We start from the raw sequence: 19,682 nt of genomic DNA, 5'->3' as shown, positions 1-19,682 counted from the left end.
TATTCTTCTTATTAGGCTATGCTTGTGTTGCTTTGAACTCTGTTAACTTTACTAAACCCTTACTGTTGTTGATAGCAATAAAACTGTAATATTTCCTCTTTTTTTTACTTTCAGACTTGGTTGAGGCAGAGTAACAAGTGACTATGATTTGACAATTGACTACACAGCATTATGATGATAACTCTAATAGAAAATCCATGGCAAATAAATTAAAGTTTAATTTTAATTCATTGCAAACATATGGAATTTTATCACTATTTGTTAACTGTATACTTATCCCAAACTTACTGTACTCAGTGATGCATAATAAAACAGAGTCATGTTTTACCCAGTGCACTTAATATCACAATAAATTCCTTAAAAACAGATCTACAGAAGTCAAACAGATCAGCATGTCAAGCTGTTTGCGTCCTTTCCGCTGTGTTGTCCTTGAATATAGTCTTCACCATGGTATGCTGTGCTGCACGGGGATGGTCCAGTCGCTTGGAGAAAGGCCTGCACATGTATGGCTTCCCCAAACACAGGGACAGGAGAAAAGCATGGCTGGCTAAAGTCAGAAGGAGCAATTTAAACACCTAGATTTCAACAACAAAAAAAATATGTGAGGTAATCATATTCAAACAATTTGCTCTTTCACACACTTTCAAATACCACGCCACTGGGAAGTTTAATATTTTTTTTAATTAACAGAGCAGAACAGGAAAAAACAATGCAAGAAGAATCACAGAATCACAGCTCCTAAAACAGTAGCAACGACAAGAGAGGGCAGAATCCATTGGGCTACATGTAATAAATGTCACCACAGACATGGGTAGCCCTAAGCAGGCCATGTGGAAATCCTTTGGGGTTGAATAAAAACATAGGTGACACATCCAGCAACACCAGGCAGGCATTTCTTCTTCATGGCTGTTGTCCCACATCTGGTGAAACAGTTTAACACATAAGAGACATGTTACATCCTTGTCATCATCACTCCTGAATGTACAGCATCAATGTCTATGATTATTGATTAACTATATATTGCTCTGGCCATACATTCTTCATTTATAAAAATATATAATTTCTAGTTATATAGCTGACATAGTCAAAAAGGTGATCACTAGTCACTAGTTGCTGTAGTGTTTATTTACGGGAGTCATAGTGGATGCTGCTGCTGGGGTGCATTACATTCAACAGTGTTCCTCTCCATTAAAATACTTGAAGGCAAAATATGAGCAACAATTGTTGATATAATGCAGTCCAACACACAATGATCTCAACAAATAACATAAAGTACAATGAACACTACTTTTCTGATGTCAACAAAAAACTGAACATGTATAAAATTTATGAAAGCTGAATTTATGGCACAGCTGGTATACTGCACTGCATGATGTTGCACAGGTGAATCAAATAATATGACCAATAGTTTATATATAATGTTTAGTATGATTACTTGAGAACATGCCATGGCTAGATGTGTATTTTAATCAGTCAGTGGTTTAACAAATAAATTAGCAAATCAGAACATTTTCCCATGTTTGAGACAGCAGTCCAGAATGTCCTCATATCATAAACTTCACCCATCTTTCCGCAGCCTCAATGATATTAATTTTATGTTTAACTGCAATCACACTCCCTATACATTAACCTCGCTACTAGTCTGACAATTGACAGCGTTGGATTAAGTTATATTTAGAGAACAGAATTACATTTAGCAGCCTGTTGCATGTGTTGCTATCGTTAGCCAGAGTGCTAGCCTAAACTTTTATCTGTTAATATTCTCTAAATATTCAAATCTAGACGGGGATAATCCGCCAACATACTTAATTACTCATGTCGATTTAATTCAGATGCACTACTGATATGAAAATGCCATTTTTTAAACATTTTACCTTGAACAAGTGCTGCTCCGACCAGCTGCTCCATTGGAATACATTGAGCGGCGGTTAGCTTATGCTAACTTCCGGGAACTTTTGAGGGGCTCCATGCAAGTGTATCCGTCTGCGGCCTGCAAGAGGGAGGCGTGTCGAGTAGTAGGCACTGTAGGAGGCGTGTCGCGTAATGACGTCACTACGCGACACGCCCCCCGCCACTACAGGGAACGCCCTACACACGGTTCTTAAAGGGATATGAGCCCACTACAGTTGCATGTTGCATGCAAAAGTTAACGACTTTGCCTACGCGTTCTTTGCCCTATAATGAATGTATTCAAAAGCTTACAAATGTTATTATTACATTTTTAATTGGGTAAAAACAATTAAGGCAGGATTTCATTTATATTAAAATTTAGATGTAAAATTTTCTGACTTTGTCACAAGAGAAAACACAAGATAATTAACAGACAGGAATTCATGAGCTAAATGTCAGTGCTTATGTGGGAGTAAGAGCTAATGTGTTGATATATATATATATGTATATATATATATATATATATATATATATATATATATATATATATATATATATATATATATATATATAAAAAGTAGTGGCCTAGCTTATATTTATTTATATAAATAAATAAAAGTAGTAAATAATAATGTCAGTGCTTATGTGGGAGTAAGAGCGTAATGTGTAGATAATAAATAAATATATATATAAATAAAAGTAGTGGCCTACATAACAAAATTAAAATAATGTGATGACAATAACTTTTATTATTCCTTAATGGGGAATTCATTTGTGAATCTCTCCATTCTGTAGGTTACTGAGCAGTGTTGCTCCCTTGCTTTCTCTCTTGATATCAGCAGGGATCATCAGCAGCATTCTCCTGGAGCTTGAGTTGCTGGCCCTCTCGCCCTCTCTCCTACCTACCTGCAACACCTCTTGGGCTTTGTTTGGTATTCTGATTTCCTTAATTTCACCCTACAACACACACACACTACTGTACTCATGCACTCACAGCACTGATCATAGACCATAACTTTCTTTGTCATGGTCGTTTTGTGACAAGTAGCAATTCATCTCAACTATATTTGGTCTGTCAAACGTATTTGTAGTGAAGAAGAGATCTATTTAAAAAAAACCAAACCAAAACATTTCAAGGCTCATTTATTTTTATTTTTATAGCCTGCTCAGAAATGCCTCAGAGGAGAGGGCTTCTTCCAGTTTCTCCTTGTAAATTTGGAGCTTCTTTGCTCCCTCCTTGGACATGTGCCCCACCAGGGCTTCGGCCATCACATTTAACTCACTGTCAAAAAAGAACAATAAAGGTTTTCAGCCTTACTTCCTTAGTCCATCGCTAAACACAGTTATTATATACATTAATCGATGAATTAATTAAATTACACTGACACTTACAGTCTGCATATGTTCGGCCATTCAGACTAGTCAAGTTTTACGGCGGAACTGGTTTACTTCCTGTTTTGTTATCCGTTTTGGCGGTCTCATTTTACATCTCGCGTGGTTCAACGTGACTTTCCCGTGTGGAGGGGGCGTGTCGCGTAGTGACGTCACTACGCGACACGCCTCTACGCGAAACGCCTCCCTCTTGCAGGCCGCAGACAGACCCTTCTCGCTCCATGCGCCGCCATTGCTGTGAAAAAACTGAACCATTGCAGTGAACGGAGGTGGCGCCACTCTCTCTCTATAGGCACTCTAGGGCGTATAATCTACTAGAAAAGCTACGAGAAAATACAACCTTTGAAAGAATAGTGGTTAAATCCACATAAAACCTAACATGCATAAAGCAACACCTGTTCATCAGGCAGTTGTCTCAGTTTGCAATAGCCTATGTTGCATTTTGCAAATGCCATGTTTAATCTTTACATTCAAACCTTACTTTCAAAAGACCCCAAACATTTAATTCCCACACCCAGAGAAAAGTGTTCATGTATCTTAAATTATTCACAAATTCATATTTTAACTCTCTAGTCTTGTTCCTTGGGCAGAAGTCCCTTCTGTAGTGTTGACGCTCAGCCACAAGATGTCACAACTGCCCCTCTACTCTCTGTCTAGAGCAAATTCACATCTGCATTTTCTGCATGTATTTGCTAATAGTTTGTTGACTACATGATATTTTCCTTCTGGTGCATCAGTAACAGCAAACACACAGGATGGATCTTCATGCTGCCCTGAAGACTTGCTCACAGTGTCTCTCTGTCTCCTTTGGGTTCAGTCCGGACCCAGGCTGCCATCCCTTTAAAAACAAACATCCTGGATTAGTTGACACAGCTCTTATTATATCATTTAGCTCTGCCTCAGGATGCTGTGTAGAGCTATCTCACAGTACATCACCTTGATGCTGTTTTGCTATTAGCTTATTAACTTGTTATTATAAATAACTACAATTATAGGGCTGTTAATTTGCATATAGTAAAAATATTTATATTACAGGTAACTAACACTTATGTTAGTTCTGTTGAAGAAAAAGGCAGTGAGTTAAGAGATAAGCTTATCACATTTTTTTTTTTTTTAAATTTCCTTCCTCTCTGACTCATACCTCTGCCTCTGCCCTGAGAGCAAACAGGACATTGAACCTACCACAGATCTTACTGAAACTTAACACTATGAAAATGAAAAATCTGATTTATTTATATTATAGAGCAGAAGATATCACAAGTGAGGTGGACAGACTGGAATCAAACTAGAGAGAGGGTGTAGCACATATCCCAGTGAGTAGCCTGTCTCTAGCAGCTGTGACATTGCAGTGCTGCTGCTGTGTGTGTGTACACATGAGGAGGAGTTTATACTGGGACGTCTCCATGATTCAACTTCCTCCCTCTTATGATGATGGGCGTTGCCCTCTGAACTTGTCTGAAAGGTGTGGCGATTTTGACACACTGAAATTCCTCCTTTGACATCAATCCTGTCCTCTCTCAAAGGTAAAACTGGAGACGATAAAATGCAGTTTATTATTGATATGTGTGGGTTTTAAAGCTTAGTTTCGTTTAAAGCTTGTGATGATCGGTAAAACTGTAGCGATCGACAGTCGTGGGGTTTTCTCCATCTCTGTTCACGTGTCCGTTAGAAGACTATGTTGGATTACTCAACTTTTAACTGTCAAATAGGTAGCCTACTTATTGCGGGTTTACACGTTGGCCGCCGCCTAGCTATTAGGCTACATGTAAATTAAAGAATATGACAGTGGAGTTGTTTATGTTAGGCTACTACTCGAAGTGGTGAAAATCTGAGGATGAAGTTGGAGAAAAATATGCAGAGAATTATGTAGGCTACATAGTAATACGAAGACTAACTCTTTATGATTTTTCTTCTTCATAGTTGAAGACTACAAACACAACAATGTCTGTTTGGGTAAGTAGTTGTAGGTCATCTGTGAATGATGATAATTGCCTTGGCCACAGAGTTGCAGGTAATGTAAAAAAAAAATGTGTTGTTTCCTGCTGTAGGACGACTTGGACCTGCTGTTAGACACCCCCTCCTCATTGACTGTCACAGTAAGTTGGACCAGTTCATGGAGATGGTGTTAATGGATTTTTACAGTTTCCTATTGCTTGAATGAATAGTGCCAAATAGGACATCTATTAGAGAGTATGATCAAAAGCAAATAGTAAATTCACAGAATAGTTGGGTGATCTTTTTTCATTATCCAGTCCAGTGCAAGAGGAACTGTAAAGGACAAGGCAAACTTCAAAGTGGATGAAGATGTGGCTGCACTAAGGAATGCCATAGAGGGCCTAGGTAAGTAAATGAGTAACCATTATCAGCATATCATTGCAACATGTAAAGCACTTGAATCATATTTTACTAAGTGAGTGCATCTGAACAAACCTGATCTTCTCTGCTAAATTGTTAACCCATGACGTTTTCCAAGTGCAGCGTGAGTGGTGAGCCTGTCTCGTGTTGTCCTCTTCTTCTTTATAGGTACAACAGAAAAAACACTGATCGATGTGTTGACCCAAAGAAGTAACGCCCAGCGGCAGCTTATTGCCAAGGCCTACGAGAAGGCCACAGGAAGGGTAGGCCTACATTATTGCATTTTCTTATCAAATATGTATTGTTCAACAAAGAGAAAATGAGAGGTGGAGTAAAACATACATTGATTTTATTGCTCTCCTCCATCAGAAATTAGTAGCAGACCTGGAAGGAGACACTCATGGAGACTTTGAAGACCTGTTAGTTGCCTTGGTAACGCCTCCTGTTGCCTATGACTGTCAAGAAATCATGAAAGCCATCCAGGTGAGATTGTATGTCCAGCTCAGTGTCACATAATGTAATTTACATGAACACACTGATTTTGTTTCACATTTTGTTTGGCAGTGTTACTTTATTTGCATTGTGCTATAAGAAGTTTATTATCATTATCATTATTGTTATCATAATTTGCTTTCTATATCACAATTTCTGTGTACCACAATACAGGGTGCTGGCACCACAGAGAGCACACTGACAGAAATTTTTGCCTCAAGATCCAACAGGCAGATAAATGGCATATCTGAGGCATACCTGGCAGGTTTGCATCATCTAAGTGTTTTTGTAATTTTGCAGATCAGTTTGTTACTCACATTATTGCACAAGAGCTGATTAGACTTTCATTATGCTTATGTGTCTTATTGTTTTTGCAATTCTTTTGTTTTGTGCTGTGTCATTCAAGAAACAGGAAGGTCGCTTATTCACGACCTACAATCGGAGGTATCTGGAGATTATGGCAAAGCACTGCTCACCCTGGTGGAGGTACTGTATATGAAAGTGAAATTCAGAAATTTGGGCAAATGAGAACCAGACCAAAAGCTGTAAATTTCTTGCATCCAGACAGCTCCAGCTACATTCATATCCTGTCTCAAAATATCAACCTACCCTCACTTTTTCTTCACATCCAAAGCATCTACAGAATGTGGAATGTTTCATATCTCTTATCTAGAGCTGCAGATGAAATTATATCAGATTTATTCTATTTTCTTGTGTTCATCCTCACAGGGGAAGAGAGATGAGAGCACCAATGTGGACAACGCCAAAGCTAAAGCAGATGCTAAGGTACAATCACTGTGTAAACAACACTGCAAATCATTCATTGTGTGAACAACACTTGTTTTCCCCAGGTCTTTCTGTGTTAAATGCAGCCAAGGTGCACTGAGCATGTGTGACGATGTTTATGTAGAGAAACTGGAGCTGTGGCATTTAAACCATTGTAGTTTAGTTACTGTGTCAGACCTATTCACTTGTTAGTTTGATATTTTTAGCCTGACCTCACATATTCAATGAGCTTGAAGGCACCACTCACTTCAGTTAACACACCTCACTTGCTGATGTATGACAAGTCTGAACCTGCTCGCTGTTCCCATGCTAAAATTCTTTGGATGATATCATCCTCCTCTGAAGAGTTGGATTTCAGTCTTAAGCTGTACGTATGTTCATTCCACCCAGGCGCTGTACGAAGCAGGGGAGAAGAAGTGGGGCACTGATGAGGGCAAGTTTATTGACATCCTGTGCCACAGGAGCGTTCCCCAGCTCCGACAGAGTGAGTACACACCTTTACATAGTTTCTAAGTAGATGCAAATTTAAAATAACACTACAGTCTACAACTACGAATGCACTGTGCCTGGATGTACTTTGGAACAATTGTGCATTGAGTTAAATGCTAATGTAAACATGCTATAACATACCATACATAACATACTTATTGACTATGCTGCTGCTAGGAAGGTATACTATTTTAGTTTAGCACAACACACAAGGCTGAGGTGCAAAGTTTTGCACATAATCTATACATAAATCACCATATTGGATAGTTTTCAAGACATTTCCCTAAAAGTCAAAAACATCAACAGTGAGACAAGGTAACTATTGCCATAAGTCCTTTGAATCCACCTCACTGCAAAATTTCATGTCAGTTCATCCAATGCTTATTGAGATACTTCAGTATGGACAAAAGTAATGGATGACTAACAGACCAACAATGATTTCTAACATCCATGCTGCTGCTTGGTTGGCTAACTTAACAATAAACAGAAAAAAAAGATCAAATCAAAAAACTTTAAAAGCTTTGGAATTGACAAAACTAATTGTGTTTTGACAGCTCTGATTGAGTACAAGAACATGAGCAAGAAGACTCTGCAGGAGAGCATTGAGAGTGAGATGTCTGGAGACCTGGAGAAGCTGCTGGTGGCTGTTGGTGAGAAGAACGCTTCACCGTCTCTTTCTTACCCTGTCATTGAAAAATATTCAATTTTATTGTGTTATGACTTTATTTTCACATGGCTCAAGTCAGTTACAGCACACAATGTAATGTATTCATCTATTTATTTGTTCTTTTGTCCAGTTAAATGTGTGAAGAGTGCCCCTGCATACCTCGCCGAGAGGCTTTACAAGAGCATGAAGGTAAGCTCTGCAAAATGTTGAAATCCACATATTGTTTGGTGGCTGTGTGTGTGTGTGTGCCGTTTTTATTCACAGCAGACAACTGTATTTGTCCCTAGTGATGTGGAAAGGAATGTTAAGCCACTGTTTTATTTCTGCTGCTGCTTTGTTCAAATGTGCAACATTGGTTGAAACGTGTCAACAGGCTCTAAAGCAGCAGATAACAGAAACGTAAAGCTCGGCAAACACGGAGGCGGAGATTTCATACTGCAGGATATGTTTGAGTTGAACAAATATTTGGAGCCGATGTCACGAAAGCAGATAATATTTTTTCATGTGATCTTATCAAGAACCTATTTACGCATTTTGTTTTATCCCAAATTCATTGTGTGGCTCTGTCCAGGGAGCGGGGACCACGGAGTCCACTCTGACCAGGATACTCGTCAGTCGCTCAGAGATCGATTTGTTAGATATAAGAGCCGAGTACAAGAAGCTGTTTGGATATACCCTGTACTCCCAGTTAGAGGTCAGTATACACCCAGAGAACAAACAAAAATCAATGTATCCATATAAATATTCAGCAGTGGAGAAATATTGTGGCGTCTCGTTTTAGCACAGAACTTTGTTTACATTTCTGAGAGCCACAACACTAACACCATTTCCTGTTTTTTATTTTTTTCCATGTTCCTGCAGTCTGAAGTTTCGGGCAGTTACGGTAACGCCCTCAAGCAACTCTGTGGCCAAGGCGACTAACTCCTTCCCAGTCACTGTGATGAGAAACATATGGAGTGAAGAGCAGCATTTATCAAATAGTAGACGTGAAGAACAGTATCGTACGATGGTGACCAGTAACTGACCTATTCATTAGATTCATACTGATGCTTCTGCCTGAGCTCAGCCCACAGGCCATGACTGTAACTAACCATTTACAAATGCTTTTTAATGTGGGATACCAATAATGTGCAACAAGATGTTGATGTTTTCACCATGGTGATGATTCAAACACCAAGACTTCAGCAGCAGCTAAGGTTCATGCATGTGAAGATGATTATGGATGTATTTTAGGAAACATATTGTCAATATCCCGTGTGATCGATATAACTGCAGATGTCTAACTTTAGTATTTTCAAAATATGGTAACAGAAAAATACGATGAGGTTGGCAATAAACACACACCTAACCAATGTCACATTTAAAACAGAATATCACGTTCAACTATTGGATTTGTATTAGCAAAGAAACACAAGACAACACCATGACATTTCTATAAAAAAATACTTCTTCTTTATTTTAGACTTTTGTTTATGTTGCTGTAACCGACTCCTACACAGGTCATCAGGACCTTGTCTCCACCTTTCCGTTCGTCTTCTAAAGGCTTCTGGACCTCAATCTTGAACATGATCTGGAAGAAATCTCTAATGTGTCTGAGGAACTCGATTCTGGAGAGAAAGCAAACAGATGTTGTGGGGGGTTGTTAGACAGAGAGAGGAGAGATGAATTTCAGTTTAATATTTATGCTTTATCAACTTTTTACATGTCCCTGTTTTTATACTTAATAATCCCAAAGGAGAGGCGTTCACCCTGTGCTGGATGAAATACACCAATAAATTACACCCCCATTACACATTCCCAGAATGCATTTTGGGTCTGCATCATGCTGCCTGTTTAAGAAAGGTAAAAAGGTCATGAGTCCAATCTTTGGCTTCATATCACAGTTAATTCTTAAAGCTAGCATGTCAAAGATTTCTGTGGAAAAGACAATTTATAAGATCTTTCAAACCTTAGCACATCAGTGAGGTACCATGTATCACACGTGTTACCTGAGTAAAGGGAAGAGTGTATTGTGATGGCACTGCCAATCTTCAGTTATCATAGTACTGTACTTGAGAGGGACACAGCACCGGTACCATGATAACTGAAAATGGACAGTTCATAGTTCTCTCCTCGTTTATGTTGACATCTGAAAATCAGTTAAGTTGAGTTCTTTTCAAACAATTTAATAGTGGCACCTCAGGACAGAGGGCAAAGTACCATGACAAAGAAGAAAAAAACATGAGATCAATAGATGAATTTAACTTAAGCTTATTATTTACCATATGTGGGTAAAATATTTTTAATTTTACTAATTCTGGCAGATAATCAGCGGCTCATTTGCATTTTGTCTTGGTATTCAAAACAAATTTTTGTTTAAGATGAACTTATGACAACGGCTTGTTTATATAAGGGGGAAAAAGGGAAAGTTTACGTTAAAACTATTCTCTAAAGAAAATCTGTCTAAACAGGACTGGTGCATCATAAACTACTGAGTGTATTTCTCGCCCCTGTTGTTTATTTGTGCAGTATTTTGTGCCCTACAGTGGGTCAAGAACTTTGGATCATTGTCTCTTGCCAAGTGGGCACTGGTAGAACAATAACTAAATGTGAGGTCCAGTGCGTTCTACGTTTGGGGACAGTGCCTCTGTATATTAACTTATCAATAGGTCATGGGTCTGTTTGGAGAGTTCATTGGGACAATGGCTTACGTGTATAGTGAGAGGGGTCCGAGCAGAACCTTCGACACGTCCTGTTGACCGAGGGTCATCAAGAGCAGCGCCAGGCTCTGATTGGATGAATCCGCACAGCCGCCCTAAAACATAGAAAGAGGAGGGGGGGGGCGATGTGTGTGAGCAACAAAAACAACAGAGAAATACGTCATAGAGGTGGAGATGTTTAGAGAGAACTCGGCAACCCCTTGACAGAGGGATTGATTATCTCTGGTCCAACACTGATAGCTCTTCACGTTGGAAAAACACAAGTGGGAATCCATGAAGGGTGACTGTGGGTTTGATGTTTTTTTCAGCTGTGGAAACAAGTTTAGGGTTGAGATCTTATTTCAGTTCATCTGTAAGTTTAAGACAAACTCTGACAAACCCAAGGGTACAAAAGTAGAGACCTTCTGAAACAACTGGAGAATACCATTTTTTAAATCTGCTTTGCTTCTTTTTCTGATCCAACATTTCCTACAGCTGCAGGTTTAGGTGTTTTTTCCTCATTTATTCTGGCAGCAGTGACCCAAACCGTTCTACTGCTTTTTAGCCCTTAAAATCGTGCTGCGTTTCCTTGCTCCCGGTGACCTGACCTCTGCTCGTAACCTTTTACCCAATTCCCTTCACGTATGAGATATTTAGAGGACAGAGGATCCACTCTCTGCATCCAAGCGATCACATGCCATGGTGATTACTCGATAACAGTTATGTGCTATTCCCCAGCTCGTATGAAGAGGCCAGCGCAGGACTGGACACACCCAAGAGCATTTTATGAAACTGAGGGAACTTTAAAATGGCTGTCAGACAGATATGCACCGTGTCATGTCTGTACTAACCTGATAGACAAATGTTCCACTGCTCGACCGTAGCTACACAGGATCACTGTTTGTGGGTTTTTTTTTCATCCTACTGCGTCTCCGTTCTCACTAAGTGACCATGTGGCCCAGTCATTCAGTACTCTGGCATCGTGACAGCTTGTCAGCAGGAATATGATTCAATTACATAATCATATCACTGCGACCACATGGCCAAAAATGTGGTGACATTGTTTTTATTGTTGATGAGGCAGACATTTTGTTAACTACATTCCCTCCACAGGTGGATGAGATTTATTAGACTTGGTCAAAATTAACTGGAATACTTCATGACTTTAATTATCCGCCCTCATGGAGAACTGCGACGTCATTGCGACTAATTTCCACCATTTTACTCCATTAAGAAAGTCTTAATAAGCTGCTACAGCTGCATATTATGACAGAAGCGCTAATCTTAATGGAATTACCTTTCTTGGTTAACAAGTTTTTTCTTCCTAATTCCAGAAGCTTCCCACTGTCTGAGTATGAGCGAGTTATTCATGTTTGTAACAGTTCACACATGACATATTCCTTTTTGCCTCCAATAAAAACTCGACAGTGCTCTTTAAAAGGAAGAATTTTTGATTAAAAATTCAAAAAGTGAGGTTTTTCCAACACTATCCACAACTTGAATAGCACATGCGGTTGGCTACTGAGAAAGAGTTGTGCCTGAGCACCTTACCTTGTTGTGTTGCTGTTGTGTCTGGACTAGAAAAGCTTAAACTACTTTGTCTGCACATGTTCTGCTTTTCAAAACTATGAAAAATAATGCACCAAGATTATTTCTGACAGCTCACTTCAAGCCCTGCCTTCTAAAGAAAACATCACAGTTACGATGTCCCAAGAGGCCAGAAGCCACTAACCAGCCACAAGGCCTCATGGAAAAGTCCCTTAAATCCTTCGAGCGACTCACAACTCCCTTTCCTAACGGTCAAATAAAGAAAACATGGTGCAGCAGGCTCAAGTGATTTCTACTGCGATATGATATATCATGTAAAATTTACAGGCTAATTTCACCCTCTATCCGTACAACACAAACTAGGCAGATAGCAGGTTTTGCATTTGTTAGCTTAACTGTGAACAATGTGGTCGGTCAAGGCCACGCTTCTTTACTGGAAACCAGTTTTAGCCCAATTCAAATCCCTTCACACAACTGGAAAAAAAAACAACAACCAATGATGATCTGAACTGAGTGAAAAGACTAATTCTTACATTAAAAGTTGGGAAATTAATAAAACTATAACCAATTGTGAACAATGATTGGACCTTTGCTTAGAATATTCAATGACTTAATTGGCAAAAAATGTTAAGTTTTTTTTTTCTTACTTGTAATTGACAAACTTAATGTAATCACAAATAAACACATACATTGAAACTTCTCAGTGTCAACACATGGCTGCACAGTCTTCAGTGACATTTTTGAATTTCATTTAAAAAAAAAATCTAAAATCATTTGGTGTAAATAAAGAACATTTTAAGAGAGCCCCACTTACATCAGCTCCTGCTCAGTGTTGATGTTGCTGCCAAAAACAAAATGTCCATCGTGTAGCTTTGGTTTACTACAAGAAGACTGTACTGATTAACCAGAAAACAAACAAGACGCATGCACACGCAGGGTGCCCATGCCCTTTAATGCAAATCCGGCAAATTTCTTTTCCCTTTTTTTAAAAATTAACAGTCCCAGCAGGACAGCCACATCCATTTTACTCTGCTGTTATGTTTTCTCCCATCGTCTCAGCTGGAGAACTCACCCTGCCCCACTGCTCCGGTTAGGTATTTAAACAAAATCTGCAAATATTCAAATGTTGCTCCGACGTGGTGAATCTACCTGTTCTACCGGCAGCTGTGGCTTTATGGAAAAAGGGAACAAAATGTTTCGCCCCGATTATTAATCCGCCATCCTCGAAGTCTGCAACACAGAAACATCAGCTCCCCTGTCTGTGGCTTGGAGTTAAGAGGATGTGTCCAACAATATTCCTCTTTCAGAGTTAATCAGCACTACCCTGACCAGCTAACTGGACTCACATGGCTCTTATGAGAGAGGGGTGTGAGGCAGAGCCATGTGGAGCCAAACTGAAGTCACAGAGTCACTGGATCTAATTGTATATATTCTGATGAAGTGGGCTCTTTTTCCTGTGTGACTATGGCAGATTCTTTGTGCGTGTATATGTTTATAGTAACAAACGTGTTCCTTTGTCTTACAGCTACTATTGTAAATCACTCACTGCATGAGTAGAAAGACACTGATGCATAAAATGTGACTTTGTAAGAGTTTTTTTCCCCCGTAGCTGAACAAACAGCATTCAGCTGACACATCACCTAATCAATAAAAAACAATGCAGTAATTAAAACACATAACACGTATATTAAACCTCTGTGATGTATATGTGTGTATATACCAGAAACTGCATAATTATCACAAATACTTCAATGTTGTTGAATTAATACAATTTGTAAGTCTGGGGGCATTCTCCTTTTGTTTTGTTGACCTGTATGTTTTTTTTAAAAAGAGAGTAAAACGAGGGGAAAGTAGAGAGCAATAATCAACCAAGAAGCGAAGTAACAGATTAACAAACCGGTGGTGATCGTGAGGAATGAAAACAGGAACTGATGAAATGTTGCCTTGTTATGAAAACAGATTTGCTGCAGTCTTTTTTTAAATTTATTTTTTATTTTATTTTACTGACTTGTTAATTAATGTCTATAAATGTTAAATTAGATCAGATGAGGAAGGGAAAATTGGACGGCTTTGGTCCATATGATGGGAATAATCAGCAAAGGTGAGTATGTCATTTTTATATTCTGTGTCTTCACATTAAACACTATAGTTTAGACTCTGTCCTTTGAGACTTGCCTATACACCTTTTTCCAGCACACAGACACACTTATATAACAGCTTCATCAAACAGACTGCAGCATCCATCTGAATGGAGCTGTAAAAAAAAATGTCTGACATGGAAATACCCTGTAGTTACTTTCTACATTATGGGTCTGACCACAAACAGTTTTTCACTTGAATTCCTGCACTGGGATTGATGGTCATTACCCAAGAACGCTGGTAAACATGGGCAATGAGAGTCATTGTTACATGCTGGGTTTGTAATGTGTCTTGTCTGTGTATGTCAGGTATTCCCCAAGAATTTTGAATCTTGCAGCAACGGACCACAAACTGATCGTCCGGCTGCTGCGTGCAGAGTAACCAAGTCCTGGTATGAACTTGTAGTGATACTGGAGATTTTCCATCATAGAAACCAAACAAAAGTGGATTTTTGAGTAAATTACACTTTTAAATAAAATTATTACGCTGCGTTTTTCACTGTCGAAATATCGATGCAGTACAAGAGTGAGAGATTAAGTTTCACTGTTAGACTTTTAGGCAATTTGGCTTTAACATGAATTGACAAAAAAAACAAAAAACAACCATCCTTCTTAAAAAATCTATAATACATTGGCGTGAGAAGTTGTAAATCAGTATCATACGAGGCCGTTTCATTGTTGATCAGTTGAGCCTTCAGTTGCCTGCAGTATTAGACCAACTGAAACCAAAAACTCTGTTGACAATGATGTGGCAAAGTCTTTTGTTCACAAAGCCACACTGGTTTAATTTAGTCTACTGCCTCTCTAAAACAAAAAGCACATTTTCACAGTAGGCTTCTTTTCAATAATAAAAAAAAAAGACTCTTTGGGCTGCAAATCGAAAGCACGCTTTTCCTTTTTCAAATAAAACGGAGCTAAGGTGTCACATTTCTGATTAGGAGCATCTACTCCCTCTTACACATACATTTTGAACAGCAGCCTAGCTAAACCTGTAGAATCAAAGAGGAATCAAACACCATGTTATATAACAGGATAAAATATAAGTATCTAAATCTAAAAAAGGCCAAAAGCCAATCTAACCACATCTTTTCTTTGGTGACCAACCTCAACACTGACATCTGTGTGAATGTGCTGTTTTTTGCGGTTCTTACCCGATGTACCTCCTCCAAAAGTAGCTTGGCACAGTTCCTACCGATGTCCTCTGGTAGTACAGGGTTTCCCTTCCCCTGTGGTGTGGACGACATCTCAGCGCTAAGGAAGGAACCATTCAGCGTCTCGGCCACCAACATCAGACCAAAACCTGGAGACCTGCAAATAACAGACATGAATTATTACAAGTACCGTAAGTCTTTTTGTGAATAAATGTTGAGTAACATATAGAAACTTACAAACTAATAACTGTACATTGAGATACTCACTTGCCCGAGTTGGCTCCTTTCATGTGGTCCGTGTAGATGTAGATGTCTGGAATGAACTTGTTGAGGACAGCTCTGGCAGAGTCCACTATCCTGTTGGCCATCTGAGGAGAAACTCTCACCGAGTAGCTGAGTTTAAACTGTCAAGGCTTGTAACATGATTGTGTGAGTGGCCCACAAAATGTCACATTACTGTTCAGTTGTACCAAAACTTAATGATGGAAAAAAAGTAGTTCTTCCTCCGTAAAGGGCCGAAATTAGGGAAACTATTTCCTGGGATCTATTACAATTACACTGAAAACATCTGACCATTTTAGTTTAACTTACAACATTTCCGGTTTGTATGATAAAAAAATGAAATTAATCCTTGGACAGAAACATATTCAACAATTTCTATTATATTTTTATTTATTTTATTTATTTTAAGCTAAATGCTAAACCTTTCTGATATTTTATTAAAAAAATTATTATTAAGTTAACTGAAAAATAAAATAAATAGCATATAGTATTCAGCTGTTTCCTGATACATGTGAATAGTGAACTGTAAAAAATATAATATTTTTTGTTGTTTTAATATTGTGTGCAGATGTAACACAGCCATGATGGTGAGTCTGAGAAGGATACGCCACTCCTCTGATCCTCTTGATTTTCCCTGGGTCAGTCAACTGGACTGGCTTGATTGTTCTGCGGACAGGACATGTGAAAACAACCTCTCCGCCCCCACCTGGTGCCATCCCCCGCTTCACCACCTGAGGGAGCAGCAGCGGAGCAGAAGCCGATGAGACCAAGAAAAATCAACTAACTTTGATGAAAGCAACAGCAATGTGAGGTATTTGAAATTGACTCGCCTTAAGATCGAAGCCCTCTCCATCAATGCCAAACTTCTTCATCAGAGGAAGAGCTGTGGCCTTCAGCAGGTCGACCTACAGGACAGAGTGTGGTCAAAACCTTCAAACATGAACAGGTTTAAACATTTGACATTACTAAATAAATAAATAAATGAATACCGAGTTGGTAATGGATCATTTCTCATCATAGCAACAAGCAAAGATGCTGTTCTGTGTTTCCATGACAACACCTCCCTGGTGTCTCCAGTTCATATTTTCTTACTGCCTGTCTGGTTTGTTTTTAACTTTAACAGAAAAATGTGGCTCATAGCAAAGAGCAAAATAATAGATGATGCAAAGTCTGAGACCGGCTTGCTATACACATGAAACATGTATACAAAAGCAGCAGCAACAGCTCCGAGGATTAAAATGGGTCATTCAGAGGAGGTGGACCTTGAAGGGAAAACAATCCGATTTTGTAAGCATATCATGTGGACTGGAAGTTGTTGTTTTAACAATTGTACCAATTACTGGGGAAAAAAACCTCACAATAACCCTGATCTAACATGTTATATTCAACAACTCTCTTTCTCAGACTTTAAAGATGGATACTGTACAGACATCAGCCCTTCTCAGCAACACCGTCGATCTCTAATGGCATGCAATACTGGCACATAATGATACATGCACTAGAGGGCAGTCTCCATTTCAATTTGAGAGTTGTGCACTTAACCACAACACAGTTTACATAGCACGCACAAGCATGCTTCAGCTCCACCCAATATGATCATGAGCCAGCTCAGTCAGATTTAAACCAGAGGGACAAAACAGAGAGACATGAAGTATTGGTTATAATGTGATTGGAGCGATGAGTGTGCATCCTCACAGTCGGATCAACTGCGTCATTGGTGACTCCTCTCAAAGTGGCCTTCAGAGCGTTCTTCATAAATGGAGCCAGCATGAGCAGGGCCTCCAGATAGTAACCAATCGAGCGCTGTTGGCTACAGTCATGTTCCACGGTGCCTCCATACAACAGGCCAGGCTGGTAGAATAACACAGTACCTTGAATGGGCAGAAATATGAGGACAGTCAGTGAATCTATGGATGTACCACCAACAGTTTCCTCCCTACAACACTGAGATTACAGTATATAAAACGTGTTACATATCAAGTATTCAATGCTGACAATTGAGATTTTTATTTTGTTTTTTTCATAAGGTTACAGTTACACCCTTTGACAACACCACAGCTAAAGCATCATGTAAAAAGGAGCAGATCAACACATTATACATCATGACAGGAAAAAAAAAACAATTTGGAAAACATTTTTTTTAAAGAACAGGAGGTAAAATTGCACTTGAATGTAAAGAATGGTCTGTTGCTGCTGCACTGTACATAAACCTCAACAAAATATTACCCTATGACCATAAACAGTTACCTATTAGACAAAAACACAATAGTATGACAAAGCATCAATGCAGCTATAATACACTTACCAGTTTGGTTAATCTCTATTCTGGATCCATTGGTCACTTTGTCTAACAGTCTGATGAAGCTGGCTTCAAAATCTGGATAAGACAAAAAAAAGAAGAAGAAAAGAACAGAAAACAGAGCAGAAGGCATAATTAATTAATTAATATTGCTGCAAAGTCTACCACAACTTTTTATGTCTGTAATTAGTTTAAGTAAAAAAATAATGCTTTGTTTGTATTTTTTTGTCAAGCAGACCCAAGACAGAGGGAGTCAAGCAAGTACAACAAGAATTCTTGAAATTACAAGGTAACTTCTGAGAAACCTCACTCACCTTATTCCCTTATAAGTCACTTAAAAATAATATAAAACAGTATATTCGCTGCTCGTGGCATGAACGATAAGCACACAACTTAGTCCTGTAATTTAAGACTGAATTTATCTCACATTTACACCATTAACTCCCTCGAATCCTCACGTCCGACGCCCAGTGATTAACCACACTCCCAACTGCGTAACAGCTAGCTGGTTAGCCACCGAGCTAACTGCGACGCCACATGTAAAGTGAAGCTGCAACTCACCGCGCAGCCCCGGGTCGTCCTCTTTAGACCTTATGTTCTTGATCTTGACCCGTTTCCCGCTAAGTGTGGATAAAACTAGCCGCTGTCTGAAGAAATTGCAGCCGTCGTAGGCGAGTCCCTGACTTGCCATGTTATTGTTGTTTCTGCCTGTCGTCAGTGGGTATCCACGTGTGTTTGTCCAGGAAGACGTTGGAGAGAGGCGGGGATACGGCAGGGCCGGAGGCTCAAAAAGGCGTATATCTAAGGGTGCTATATCAAAGTTAGCCGTGGGATGGCGCCAGTTTACCGTTCACTATCACAAAGTGGGCGTGGTTCAATGAAAACGTTTTTTTTTTGTTTTGTTGGTTCAATGAAAACGTAGCGCTTAAAGGCACAACCCGTGATCAATGTAAACAAAAGTTAAATGGTAAAAGTTTAACTGGCAATATTTAAACGAATTACGTCAACTCAAAACTCAAATTAATTGATACAATAATTTTAATAGAAAAAAAAAAGTTTTATATGTTTTCAAAAGGATTGAAGGCCTGTGTAAATCGGTAACGCCTTTAAACATAGTTAAGATGTGCGAGTTGCAACCCCCCATTAACATGTTCTAAACTGAAATGAGCGAGCAGATGGGTTGTTCATTTCACCCATCCTGCAAATCTGCAGGTCTGACAGCTGAAGGGATCCAGGCTCGGATGGGATTAATCACCGCAACCTTGCCAACGAGCTTTTTTCCGCCTGGACCAATTGCATAATCGTGTTATACAATAAATATCTGCACTAAACCGTTAACGGCGCATTAAGCGAGGAAGTTTATTGTCAACGTGCTTTTTTTTTTTCCAAAGTGCGTCGTCAGGAGTCTGCATCCTCATCCGCCACTGTAGCCTGCTAGTCGCAGTGTATACTCATCCTATCTCCTCCTCTTCCTTCTGTTTTCTGCGGGGTTGGGGTATTAAAAGTCAAGGTCCA

The 19,682-nt window shown here is 39.2% G+C and overlaps 2 protein-coding genes across 2 annotated transcripts; one reads left to right on the top strand and one right to left on the bottom strand.

The window, feature by feature from the left end:
* The first annotated feature begins 4,701 nt into the window (after positions 1-4,701).
* Positions 4,702-9,507, top strand: anxa3b (annexin A3b). The gene is made up of 14 exons (XM_085793758.1): positions 4,702-4,805; positions 5,203-5,235; positions 5,331-5,378; positions 5,535-5,622; positions 5,806-5,900; positions 6,007-6,120; positions 6,304-6,394; positions 6,536-6,615; positions 6,859-6,915; positions 7,306-7,399; positions 7,959-8,054; positions 8,202-8,260; positions 8,643-8,765; positions 8,933-9,507. Exons 2-14 carry the CDS (start codon positions 5,224-5,226, stop codon positions 8,990-8,992), a joined length of 1,017 nt encoding a protein of 338 aa, XP_085649884.1. The 5' UTR covers positions 4,702-4,805; positions 5,203-5,223; the 3' UTR covers positions 8,993-9,507.
* rcl1 (RNA terminal phosphate cyclase-like 1) lies at positions 9,501-18,967 on the bottom strand. The gene is made up of 9 exons (XM_085793757.1): positions 18,729-18,967; positions 18,174-18,245; positions 17,564-17,739; positions 16,699-16,773; positions 16,475-16,599; positions 15,854-15,979; positions 15,587-15,743; positions 10,762-10,865; positions 9,501-9,678 (listed from the first exon to the last, which is right to left on the bottom strand). Exons 1-9 carry the CDS (start codon positions 18,856-18,858, stop codon positions 9,525-9,527), a joined length of 1,119 nt encoding a protein of 372 aa, XP_085649883.1. The 5' UTR covers positions 18,859-18,967; the 3' UTR covers positions 9,501-9,524.
* Positions 18,968-19,682: the final 715 nt, after the last annotated feature.

Source organism: Trachurus japonicus, chromosome 12 (assembly GCF_045865225.1).
Source record: "Trachurus japonicus isolate A0001 chromosome 12, Traja_1.0".
Taxonomy (NCBI): Eukaryota; Metazoa; Chordata; class Actinopteri; order Carangiformes; family Carangidae; genus Trachurus; species Trachurus japonicus.
This window is presented reverse-complemented; position numbering and strand designations above follow the sequence as displayed.

Coding starts and splice junctions, on each gene's coding strand:
- rcl1 (XM_085793757.1), bottom strand. CDS start 18,858: ATGGCAAGTCAGGGACTCGCCTACGACGGCTGCAATTTCTTCAGACAG. Junction 18,246..18,728: donor GGACGACCCGGGGCTGCGCG/GTGAGTTGCAGC, acceptor TGTCTTATCCAG/ATTTTGAAGCCAGCTTCATC. Junction 16,774..17,563: donor ATGACGCAGTTGATCCGACT/GTGAGGATGCAC, acceptor TCTGTCCTGTAG/GTCGACCTGCTGAAGGCCAC.
- anxa3b (XM_085793758.1), top strand. Junction 5,379..5,534: donor CCTCCTCATTGACTGTCACA/GTAAGTTGGACC, acceptor TTCATTATCCAG/TCCAGTGCAAGAGGAACTGT. Junction 8,055..8,201: donor GAAGCTGCTGGTGGCTGTTG/GTGAGAAGAACG, acceptor TCTTTTGTCCAG/TTAAATGTGTGAAGAGTGCC.